Source organism: Actinia tenebrosa, unplaced genomic scaffold (genome assembly GCF_029948245.1).
Source record: "Actinia tenebrosa isolate PJP-AT-01 unplaced genomic scaffold, QUT_ActTen_1.0 PGA_scaffold1__47_contigs__length_23844297, whole genome shotgun sequence".
NCBI classification, from domain to species: Eukaryota; Metazoa; Cnidaria; class Anthozoa; order Actiniaria; family Actiniidae; genus Actinia; species Actinia tenebrosa.
Window position 1 is genome coordinate 3,733,753 of NW_028292578.1, and position 13,160 is coordinate 3,746,912.

General features: G+C 39.3%; 1 protein-coding gene across 1 annotated transcript; it reads right to left on the reverse strand.

Moving 5' to 3' along the window:
* Nucleotides 1-3,584: 3,584 nt before the first annotated feature.
* On the reverse strand, nucleotides 3,585-12,167 carry LOC116304465 (neurexin 1-like). Its single transcript, XM_031714204.2, has 5 exons — nucleotides 11,577-12,167; nucleotides 7,486-7,706; nucleotides 6,507-6,719; nucleotides 5,745-6,287; nucleotides 3,585-4,777 (listed from the first exon to the last, which is right to left on the reverse strand). The coding sequence occupies exons 1-5, from the start codon at nucleotides 12,104-12,106 to the stop codon at nucleotides 4,194-4,196; spliced, it is 2,091 nt and encodes a 696-aa protein (XP_031570064.2). The 5' UTR covers nucleotides 12,107-12,167; the 3' UTR covers nucleotides 3,585-4,193.
* Between the last annotated feature and the right edge of the window lie 993 nt (nucleotides 12,168-13,160).

Here is a 13,160-nt window from a genome sequence, read left to right on the forward strand (position 1 = left end):
CTTCTTAACCACATACTTTTTTACGCCTTTAGCTTTCTTTTCTACGCCGTCTAACTTTAGCACGCTGTACATCTTTGGTTTCAGACCCACGTATTCCACGATGGGTTTTCCTAACATTTCGTCTTTCATCTTCCCAATTACCTTCTTATTCTTCGCAGAGTAAAGGAAGTGCTCCTTCGGGTAACCGCTGGTGTCGTACTCGTCTATGTCGGGGAGGCAGTCTTTGTAAACGTCTTCCGTTTGCACTTCTAGAATTAGGGAGTCGGTGTCTGTGTACAGGAGGCGACAGCGGTCTCCGTACTTTGGCTTAAGCTTATCGTAGTAGAACTCGTACATAAGCAGCTTCGATAGATCCAGCACCGTAAAGCCTGTGTAAACGGGCTTGTTTAGTAAGAGGTTTGCCCTTTTCATGTGAATCACGTAGAAGTTCAGCATTTCTACGTATCTAACGAAGCCTGGCTGTGACACGTATGCTTCTGCTTCCTCTTTGGTGCTGACTATTTTTACGCTTACGCGCTTGCGGATGTTCTCCATTGTCTTTCCGAACACGCTGTTTTTCATCAGTTTGAAGAGGTTTTTCTCGAAGTCATTTTTCGCTGCGGTACGCTTTTGCGTGTTAAAGTCAATGTAGGGGCGCATCCAGGGTTCCTGCGTGAATTTTAGGACTCTGTGGATCTTCTCTACGCGCATTCCGTGTCGCACGTAGAACTGCAGGTTGCGGTAATGTACCACATACTTCTTCTTATCCATCAGGTTCATAGTTAGTTTCCTGTACGGTTTGTAACCAGGGCACATTTGCTTTTGCAGCGGACTTAGCTGCTTAAATGGTATCTCTATCGCTTCTGGTGCTAAGGGGAACTCATTGTGTTCGTCGTGCAGGCGCTCTGGGTACTCCAGATCCACTTCTAAGACGTAACCCTTGTCTTCCTCCTTTCCTACCTGCATGTAGAAGTCTATCGGCTTCACTGGATCCCATTCGAAGTCTCTCACAGGTAGGTACTGTGACATTGCCCAACCATAAAGGTTATTCGCATCCAGGTAGTAAATGTATGTGGTTGGTTTCTCTGGGTCGTGCTCTACTAAGGGGTTGTTTGCGCGGGCGTAACGTCGGCTGGGTCCGCATACGCCGCCACGAATACCGTCTTCCATAAACCGATACATGTCGTACTCCGTTAGGAGATCCAACTGCGCATTTGTCTTCTTTAACAAAGCACTCCAGCTGAGCCCAGGAGCCGTGTAGAAATTAGCGGGATCCAATCCGTAATATTCCATAGCCATCTTTCTGAAGCTTTGGAAAACATCTGCAAGCAGCACTACGTCAGACCTTAGGTAGATGTCGTGGTAGTCACCCATGTTCTCACAGGAGTACTTTTCCCACACGTCTAACGCATGCTGGTACTCCTCATCCTTTATACCAGACTCGTTTAGGGTGCTGTAGAAGCGATCTTTGGGTGGTAGGGGTTCTTTGAATCGATCCCAGGAGTCCATGTATTCGTATGGGTAGACTCCTTTCCTTTCCGCGCCGTATTGACTGGAAATGGGAAAGTTGGTGTTATACTTTACGAGGTTTGCTAAGGAGTCCGCCATAAACTGCTGCGAATCTAAGAACTTTAGCTTACCCACAGTTACGGACATGTAGCGCTCTTTGTTGTTGGGTATGCATTTGACGTCGGAGCCGTCTGTTCCTTGTAGTAGCAAATGGGAGTCGTAACCGCGGAGGTTGTGAAAGAACACCGGAATCTCCATGTCTGGATTTACTTTGAAGTTTATATTGCATTTCCAATGAGCCGCTCCTCTGTATTTACCCGTGATGTGGCAGTGATCCCTAACCTTATCCACATAGAAATCCTCAACAAATGCTTTGTGGCAGTGAATGCAGTGCGTGGAGGGCTTTCCCGGCTTCTCACCTTTCTTAGCATACTTCCCGCATTTAAAATGAGCTTCTCCTAGATACTTTCCATCTTCATCCCACGCTTTCTTGGCTCGTCTTCCAAACTGAAGAAGCGTATGTTGGCAAATGTAGCATTTTTTTGCCTTGTTAAAAGCCTCCTGGTTCTCTTTGGTAAATTCCATCTTCTTTGGACGTCTTAATTGTTCTCTTATCTCCCCCTCCTCTTCTCGCAATGCTTCTAGAAACTCATTAGCTGCGTTCTTACCTCGGTAAATCACAGGAGGGTTTGCTTTACCGTCTGATCTGACTACTATGTAACCAAAGGAGCAGATCTCGTGTAATCCTACCTTATTCGTGGCACCACGTTTCTGCTCTTCCTTAGTTATCAACGCTTCGAAGTCTGCATATATCACGTAAGGCACTTGCATCTGCTTTTGATGGTCTGCGTATGAAAGCTCTTTGTTGGTGGGCATCTGGATCCGTTGCGCCACTTCTTCGACTCCGCGGCAGATCTCATCGTGTTTCTTTAGGGCATTTAAGGATGTAAATGACAGCAAGCAGCAGTCGCAGAAGTACTTTTTGCCTTTGTGCTTAGTATGTCTGTAGAATAGTCTGCTAATGTGTTTAACCCATGAGTAGTGTCCGCCGTGGTAGAATAAATGTACGCGCTCTCCTTTACTTTTTGACAGAACTAACGGTACTATCGTCTGCTCTCTGACTCCGTAAACGTTAATTGCTAGATCGTCTATTTCCTCAAATATGGGGATGTCTATCAACTGCATGGGAAATTCCACACCATCCCACTCTAAATCGTCTGTGGGATACTTACTTGTCCTACAGGGATCCTTCTCTGCTGGATACAGTGCAGACCTGATTGCCCACATAAAGCATCGATTGTCTTCATTCTTCACGTTTACAATAGCCTTCTTCCTTTCTACCCACGTTGGTAGCGGTACGTAACTCCCCCCTCGTATGGGTACGTACCTGGCTATACTTATCTCTATTCCTTCAACCTCCTCTACTGTCCAACCCGATCCTTCTTTCGTGTAGTTAGACAGCGACTCCATTATTGCTTCTAAGGCTTCACTGAGTGACCTATCCAGATTCGTGGATTCTAATATCACTAACGACTTTGATCGCAACATTGCTGTCGTCATTACCTCGTCTTTTGACAAACTTACTTCTACCATTATGCTCGCTTTCAGGGCTCCTAATTCTTCTATACCTTTTCGGAGAGTCCTTTTAACCTTCCTTTCTGACTGACGCCAAAACTGTCTAACGTCAATCTCACCGTTACCGGGTATTGACACCGTGCTGAAGTTGCTTTGGGATTCCATCTATATAATAGGAAATATTTTATACCTAATACCAAGCACTTTTTAGGTCGTCGTAGTCGTACTCACAGTCCTGACAATGCCAAAACAATTTAACCTTAGTCTCAAACTTCTTACCACATCCACAATCATAACTGCTCATACACTTCGTCTTCATTTTCAAATGCTTTTTCAAATCCGCTTCTTTCTTAAAAGTTCTCTTACATTCTTCGCACTCCATATATAGACTAACATATTTAAGTGCGCTGTTGCCCTCAACCACACTTGGAGTGGGGGTCGTCCGTAGGTGGATTTTTGACGCGGGTCTTACCCCGTGTTGAGATTGCGCTGGAACCCCCATTCCCTATACTACTAACGACTTCTCGGAAACAAAAGTTTTCCGTCCACACATGAAAACGGATAAAATGTTTCGCGTCCACACTAGTCTGATCAGAGACGGCGAAAACGCTTCATTTCACATCTGAGCATGTGCATCGAAGCTGAAATTGAGCCTGCGGTGAGTTTTTAGCCTTCCTGCCATGTTCTCATGACAATCATGACGTCATCGTATTCGAAGAAATTCGGATACGAAATGTTCTCTGCCAAACTAATACGGCTAGCCGGCGTTTTCAAATTGTTCCACTCTGGAGACCTTATTCGAAAAAATTCGTTTTCAATGAAGAATTGTTCTGGATTCGCCCGGATTAGTGTTGGACGGTAGGCCTAGCCAAATAAATAAAAATTCGGATTCAAATTTATCCGGCATATAGTGTGGACGGGGCCTAAGTGTATGATGTACACAAATAACTTACTCGTATTAAAAGAGAATATAATTCGTTATTAAACATGTGATTCACCATGTTGGTGTTCTTGTGATAAAATGATTAGTCGTTACATCCAAATTACCTATCCATATTAAATGAGAATATAATTCGTTTATAAGCATGGGATTCACCATGTTAGTGTTCTTGTATAATAAAATGTATTTCCTACATCCACAAGTAAAAAGACACTATTAAGATCCCACAAAACCATGCCTGGCTTCCCGCAACTTTTCCAGCAGCACCCTTCACTGCAGATATGTTGACGGTGTCGTAAGGTATGATGGTTAGGGATGTACTGTACTTCAATGAAATTTGCGTACTGGCATTCACTGTGGGTGCTATACTTGGAACTCTCTTCAACGATGATTTGCTGTTATTGTTTATATCTACACTGCTTGGTAAAGAAGGTGCTATAGTTTGCTTGAGCCCAGACTCGTCGGATACAACGTACGAGGTTAAACTGGTCAGATCGTCAATGTCAGACATATTTCCTGGCCGTTTATCGATGGCTGAATGCTTCGCAGATCTGTAAATTGTGCCACTCGAAGGCTTGACAATGAAAGCATTTGTACTATCGTTAAATATGTTGGTAGCATTTGAACTCTTTGGTGTAGATTCTTTATTGTGATTATCTATGTATTTTGTCATTCCAGGAAGAGTTGTTGAGGTGGGGCTTGGATGAATACTTGATGTCATGGATGCTGAAGAAGAACGATTGACTGGAGGAATGCGCACCACTGAGGCACCACCTATTAGAAATAAGATAGAGGATCGTATCATCATCATCGTATCATCGCGATATCCAAATTGAATTCAATATAGAAACTGAATTAGAAAAATATTATGAATGCTTAAACGCAAGACATTTTTTTCGGTATACTGAGGTTTGTTAAATATACAACAAAGGAAGTGGCGTGGCAGTGCAAACAACATTAGTAGCAAAGATGACCGTTAAAATATGTATTTGACGTCATTGTCGTCTACTTTGTAGACCCAAAGTAAAAATTTGGTCATTAAGTCAGCCAACATAACGCGTGTCCCTTCAGTTTTTTTTTTCTAATGAAAAGGAATAATTAAAGAAGATCTTTTATCAGGAATCAAAACGTCTACTGATAGTAAAACCAGAAGATGTCACACAAAACAAGTAAAGAAATCATAAACAGTCAATTAGGACATGATTCCCCAGGCAGCGCAATCTCGGCTTTTGACTATGATTATTGCGAAAAATCGATATTTATTATTCATTCTTTATTCGTAATAAAATCGTCCAATAGATTTGTATAAAACTTCTTGTGCCTATTTTAGTTTTTCGTACATCATAAAAAGTGCCATACAATCTATTAAATGATTTGATTACGAATAAAGAATGATTCATAAATATTGAATTTTTGCAATATCAGTATATACAGACAGAAAAAAAACAACAAAAAACAAAAAAACACGAGATTGTAACGATTCGTGACTGCAATTTCAAGAAAAAGAGGAAAGTTATAGAGCCTTTATATGACTGACGTAACTTTCATGAAAAAGAAAATTTCTAGGTCCAAAACGGACAGCATTGCTATGGATGTTTTTTCGCACTTTCTCCTCATGACAGGATTATTTGTTGTTCAAAGTTTTAGTTGTTTCAAGTTTAGGGTAAATATCAGAGAAACTTTAACAGCCACTATCCCACTATCGATCATTTGATCATTCTATGGATTTGGATATCTTTACCAGTTATTTCTTGGATGTCTGGATCCGAGCATTCACCATCTCTCGAGTCACAGTCTGTACCATCTGCGCCTGTCCCTGAAGTAGCTATATCACACAAGTCTTCGTCATCAATCCCTTTACAAAGGTATTCTGAACTATGACCTGTTTTCCTTGAGCAATCCACATTACGGGTAGGGTTAGTAGTGATGAGATGGAATAATGAGCTAGCATTTAAGACAGCTTCACCAACCTGTTGAAATATGTTTCTGTGCATGGTTTCATTGATGACATTGAATTCATCAAAATACAAGTGTTGTAGGAATCCAGTGTAGTTGGTTCTGGACAGCGAACGATTAAATGCACTGTTCAGCGGTCCGCCACCAAAATACATCCTCGCTTTTCCTCCTTTAAAGTCAAGGAACGAGAATTTTCCAGGAATGGTTGCGAAGACAGGTCTTTGGTCATCTACCGCGATTTTTATACGTCTTTTTGCTCGTTTAATCGTAACCATATGCCAGGCACCGTCGTGTAGACACCCTTCACGACTCATTAACACGAGTCCACCTGTAGCAAAAGAAACGACGTTGGTTAATATGTCATAACATTACATTTACATTTCAATTTGGTTCTTTCACTTTTAGGGGAATAAAAAAATTGAAAATTTATTTCCCGATCATATTTTCACATTTCCGTTTTATCTAAATTGGGCTTCCTGTGTCCATTGTAAGCTCCGCTTTTAGGCAGTGCCTAAATTTATGTATTACTCATTCAGTGTTATCTTACCTTGACCGAGATCCCAACTCAGTCTCAGAAAACCATCCATCAATTCCACTATCACGTGATCATCAGCAACATCAGTGAACATGAATACTCCTCGAGGTTGAGTAGTCGCAAACCGAAACGATATGTCGTTCCCCAAGGTCGATCGGTCAGGATGGTAGGCGCCTACGTCATATAATATGTATCCACTTGCATTAAACCACATCGAGGCAGAAGCTGCGGAGAAAAAACAATTCTAATCAAGTTTGGTCAGTATGATTAGTAAGGGTATTCCGTCATGGACATTGTTCACAAACACAGAAACAAATTGCAAAAAATAATATAGAAGTTGTTAATTATCGTGCCACTGTTATCAGCGTTTAATAGAAAAGTTATCTTTTTTCATTTGGTGGGCTGGAAATTAGACTGATCCCATAAATCGGTGTTTTCGCTCTTTTGTCGATGTCGCTAACACACCGACTTATCACATTACTTGGTCCATTTTGAACAACGTCGCCACTATAAGGCGATCTCCAATCACGTTGCTCATCAGTGTGTTATTCCAATGCAGCTACGTTCATTTGAACCTACATTTGTAAGCTCAATAATTTCTTACTTCTTCTGCGTTTTTTATTTTATTCATTTCAAATTCAGTAACTTTATTAAGTTATATATAAATAGACAATTAGTGGACATAAAGCGTGGAAACGCTAAAAATATAAAAACCTTCTAACGGCTTAGAGGAAATTTTACTTCCGGCTTATTTAAAATTCGCGAGCCTCGTTTTCGTTTGCACAAAAAATTAGTAAAAGTGTGATAAGTCCGCTAGTTGCAATTGAGCGGGAACAAGCCACAAAGGAGCGAAAACTACGGCTTATAGAATCAGTCTAGCTGGAAATTCACAATTTCAAAAGTAATATAGCATTTTTTCCCCAAATTTCCTCGATTCTGATTCGCTGGCATCCGCTGTTATCAAATCAGCTGGACGTTTGGTTTTACTTACATTTGGAACACATTAATCCTTCGTATCCGCTACCAAGACAATCACACTCCACTCGTCCTATCTCATCAATGCACTTTCCTTTGTTTTTGCATTTATTAAGTTGTGGCAATGAACACGAGCTGTTGCAGCCAATCTCTGTTGACTTGGTAGTGACGACGTCAGCCAGCCTTAGTCTTCCTTTTCTGTCAGTAAACCACAGGTCTCCAAGACAACCATTAAATCTGTCAAAACAGATAGTCAGTCACGTGATCTCATTTACACAACATTGAAATTATAATTAGTTTTGATTCTTTTAAATAATCTCATGAATAACGTAGACTCGTACCCAGTCGTCATTCACGCTTTTTGAAATGAACTCACTAAATCCTTACCATCCACCACGACCTGAGATCAAGAAGAGAAGAGAAGCCAGCGACTGGATACGAGTCTTATCAAAGCGCTAAAACTATATGGCTCGTTATATATCATTAAAAAGAATCGCTTAAAAATATACCTGCAACATAAAGGAAGTCAATATAACCAAGTTGAATTTTTTCATTATATATATATAGCTCTTATTAACCGAGTGCGAGGTCCGTACCGTAAGTTATGGACCGAGTTTTTTCCACTGCCTTATGGCCCAAGCGCGTAGCGCGCGGGCCATAAAAAAGTGGAAAAAACGAGGATCCATAACTTACGGTACGGACCGAGCAAACGAGGTTAATAAGATATTTGTTATATGGCAAGGCATTGAGATCAAAAAGAGGCGAAGCAACAAAAAGTAAAGTTGACAGCGCATGTCAAACGAGAACTGCATTGGAAGGGCTTCCTGTACGTGCCAAAAGTCATGTAGTGTTTGAGTCGCTCAAAAGGCGAAGTTTTAGTTTACTTTGAAAGAATTTAGCTAAAGTTTAAAGTTTTCTGAAATACTAGTTAACAAAAGTGAGGCTTTATTTTGCAAAACATATAAATGCAAAGCAAAAAAGGCATCAAAAGAAGACCTCAAGAACTCAACATGAGATTGAGAAGAAAACTGTCGTACTTCAAACTTCAAGATATTCACAACCAAGATGTAAAATACTACAGCCTTCCGCTTGTTTTCCTGCCTTTTATTGAGAAAAAAAACTCAGAAACTGTCTCCAGAAATGAATGAGAAGCTTTGGAAAATTACGGCTGCCTGAACATGGATAGTTTTCGTCAATTTTCAACGTTTTGACTGTTTGAAGCAGGCCGCCATATGTACAATGGCTGAAGTCATGAAGAAGGCACACTTTCGACTCAATTAAAAAAGGTACTGCCAACTCTCCTGTCTAAAAATACATTCAATTTCAAGTGGGGGTGAAATATTACTGAAATATGGACATACTTCAAGAGCGGATGAGCCTAGAAAACTGCTTAAAACGTTTACGAAAGAAACTACTGGCTTCTTCACCCGATCGATTCAGATAAGTTCAAACTGGACGTTGTTAGCTCACTGAAATAACAAATTTACGTTAATTCTACTCGTAAACCTATCTTTATTTCATTTACTGAATTAGCCGCTGTTCATCACCCTTTAGTTCGTAGTTTGACATAGTTTTAGCTTTAGCATAGTTAGTTTTTCTAGTTTTTTCTAGTCGTACAAAATCGCTCAACTAGTGCCGTGTAGAGCCTTGATCGAAAGAGTTTCGCTTGTATGAAAGAGTTGTCGCTTGTTTGATAAGTTTTACATTAAATGCCAGTGACTTTCAGTTATCTCTAATTATTTATTGAAGGTTTTCCGACGATTTTCATCCAGAAATATATTTTTTTGATAAAGATTTGAATGTTTTAAAAGATCATAAGTACGTACACTCAGTGAACCATTTCATTTTTCGGTCCGTACCGTAAGTTATGGACCGCAAATTGACCAATCATAGCGCGTGAAATTACCTTGCCATATAATAAATTCCTTTATATGTAGTGTTTAAGAACGAGTAGGAGTGTTTTATCAGGTCTAAAACACGAGGCGTGTCCGAGCGGTTTTAGACCCAATAAAACACGATCTGCGAGTTTATTAAACGGCTTCAAAAACTTTAAGTATGATTCACAAACCTTTCAGGTTAAGTAGAGCAACCTTATACTTCGCAAACATTGACTTTTATACTTTGATAGTCCTTTGCACAGCAATTTCATGCGCAGTGAGGTCACTGAGTCTTTATATAAAGTTTCATCTTCATTAGTATTCTTTATTTAAAAAATACTAATGGGGAGGACTTAAAGGGTTTAAAGGTCCATGCACGTGACGTGTATGGTCGCTCCAATTGGTTCAAATGCTCATTAATTATTCAAGAGTTTTTGAACTACGTTGTAAAGTCTGCTCAAATTGCTAGGAGCCATCGACTCCTAGCAATCTGTGAAACACATTACGAAAGGGCTAATGGCCGGCATATAAAAAAGGTAAAAGCTATTTTTTTTACTTCGATAACGCGGGGAGTGGTTGCCCAAATCTCCCGAACCAGGGAGCTGATGTCTAATGCGCTCGAAGGTGCGCCCTCTACCCACCTCTTACTAGCATTGCTCCTTATTACGGGTATTTTTAAAAAGCTAATTAAAGCTACACAGAACAGAGAGAAGTCGAGCAGACGTGGAAGTTCCTGAGAATGGAACTATGGACCTCTAGCTCTGAAGGCCGCACACTAACCAACAGAGCTACACCTGCTCCTATATATATGTTTTCTTGTGATATCATGAACATTGTAGTTATCAAGTAGGTCTTAGACAGAAAACTTATGATTTATTAAGACCTGTTTAACCAAAGTTCTCTGGTCCTCTTGGAGTCCGACGACCAATTGCGTTAAGTGGCATTCCTTCGGTTTTCAACTCCAATTTGATAAAATTAATTAAAAATGCCACCGAAGAGTCCTTACGGTCACCTCCAAATTCCTATCTACTTTATGATATAGCCAATGTTTTCCTGCAACAACAGGGGCGGCGGAACCGCCCAAACAATGAAGAACAAATGATTTACGTCACCTTCAACCTTAGAAAGACTTGTACAAATTAAATGTTTATTTATTATTGATGAGAAACCACAACATAAATCAGTCAAAACGATGAATAATTAAGCTATCGATTTTCCAGAATTTTTAGTCTGGCTATAGCAAAATAAAAAAATAACTTAGATAACGTTTGCTTTTTGTTTTGACTCTTACTAGTGACAATCTTAAGTTCAGTCGAGAAAAAATATTGTATTTTAAAGGCGCCTTTTTTGCATTTAAATGTTTTCCAAGGCCCTGAAGAAATGCACATAAATGTACATTAATTTTACTATTTATAAAACTTGTTTAAGGTCCCGTCCACACGTATCCGGAAATTTTTGTATCCGCCAATTTCTTTTTACGAATACGGGTTGCATCCACACGTGTCCTCAAATTTTTGTGACCGTATCCGCAAATTCTACGAAAACGGACACGTGTGGACGGTGATAACGATTCGAATAGGCTGCGAGTTGGCGCAAACATTTTCGTATCCGAAAAAAAAAAAAAAAAAAAAAAATTGCGGATACAAAAATTTCCGGATACGTGAGGACAGGGCCTAATTTGATTTTGTTCGATATCATAAAAGTAGTAGCTGCGATAGTGATAATATTTTACTATTTTGAGCTAAAATTTTTCAAGCAGGTTGTTGGGCTTAAAACTGTTGCTTATGATTGTCATAAAGCATATCGTTCTGAAGTTCTGAAGGTCAAAGATAATTGGTGGATTCGCAAACCTTAACAAAAATAAGAAATTTCTCAATCAGATTGTGGTCTTTATAGTTTCTACTAAATCTTCTTGTCGTTTGGCAATGCCATAAAATAACGAATATCGAAAGCCAAATGACGTAAACTTTCTTTTTTCGTATTAAGTTTGTCAACTGGATAAGGAAATGTGTCGCTTTATTACTTGCCAAAATAATGGTCAGTGATTCAAAACTTATTAAAAAAATCCTCAGTGCTGGGAATGCTCGATGCACCATTGCAAGCTCCCCCCAAAAATTAAAAAAAGAAATCTGGAATCTTGTTGCAATTTCTCCACTTCCAGTTGTACCGTTTAGAGAGAATCCTCAAGCTACCAGGCTTGCCAAAAGATTAATTTATTCATTGAACTTACCTTTTGGCTTCTGCTTCGTGGAATGTCCCAGGGAATGCAAGGAGGTTTAAATCCAATCCAGTCGTTAGAGAGAAACCTGCTACGTATAAATACTTTCCAGCAGCTCTCCTGTTCTGCATATGTACTTGTGGCTTACAAGGTAACATTCTAGTTGTATCATCAACTGAGATACTAAAGTTATTTTGCTCAATTATGACTCGAACACGATGCCAATGTAGGTTGCTGAAGTCTCCTTTGAGATAAACTTCTTGCATACAGTCTCCTATAAACGACTTAAAACGAATATCTCCATTGTAGAGGAAAATTTCGATAAAATCATGTTGTCCATCGTCTTGATAGGCGAGAAAACCGTTCGTTTGGCTTGTTTTGAACACAAAATTCAACTGACCCTGAAGATTCCAAGGTTCATAAGTCGTGTAGGAGGGGTTCTTGTAGCTTTTAAGATTTCTCAAAATCAGTTTTCCCCATGATAACAAAATAAAGAAACTGAAATAACTCAAAAAAGATATCTTCGATAGGAAATTTACCATTTTGAAGTCGATTCTTTAAACGTCAATGTGAGTTCATAGAAAGTCAAATTCAAATTGACAGACTCGCAAATTTTCTCCTGACCTCTACATAATGTTGTGCTTCAGGAAAATAAAGTTGAGCCTTTCTCCTTTAAATATGCTAAGCGCTACTGAGGTAATCAGTATGATTTCACGAAGTGTCAACGGTTTGGCCAAAAGGGAAAGATGCCATCTTTCATTGGATCGTCAAGTTACTTGAGGTCTGTTTGAGGTCATATCTAAATAAATGTAAATATATTATGGTTTGTACTGTTTCATACACTGATTTAAGCATCTGTGCAAAATACTAAGCTAGTCCATCTGTTCCACTCTATACTCTTAAAAAAAGAGTCAACCCTAATCCACAAGTTCCTTGATGATATGAGCAAGTGTCAGGAAGCTCTTGTGCAAAGTTTTTGGCATTTGTATTGCATTCCTTTGTATTACATTTCGCATTCCATTGTAAGCCTTCGAACGATAATGATGTGGTCAACGTTTTCTATCTGATCTAGAACAACCCCTGTACATCTTACCAAGATGTCTTGTGGTTGGCTCGTGAAATGAAGTTTTCATTGGCTAAAACATACATCATCGACAGTCGGGACCTCGATATTCTTAAGCTCATTTTCTATCATTCATTATCAAGCTTGGAAAAACGTTTCATGTTCATAATACTTCGCTATACATTACTTCTTTGCAACGTACTGATGTGAAATTAAGAATTTAAGAAATATAATTGAATATAACCAGCCTGGTGGTATTCTGCGGCAAGAGAGCATATGTTCACAAACATGCAGATAATGCATGCTGCAGTTGATCATTTACGTCAAATTGCGTTAATTACTTTAATCAATTATACAAAATCATTCAAAAGTGGTTTTAGATGTTTACTACAAAATTACGAGTCTTAAAATCGAGGGGAAGTAAAGTTATCTGAAAATAACAAACTTACTGCAATGAGTTCGGAAAAGAAACTTTTAGAATGATTATCGACAGAATTAAGGGAACCAATTTTTTTTCCTCTCTTGAGAGAATT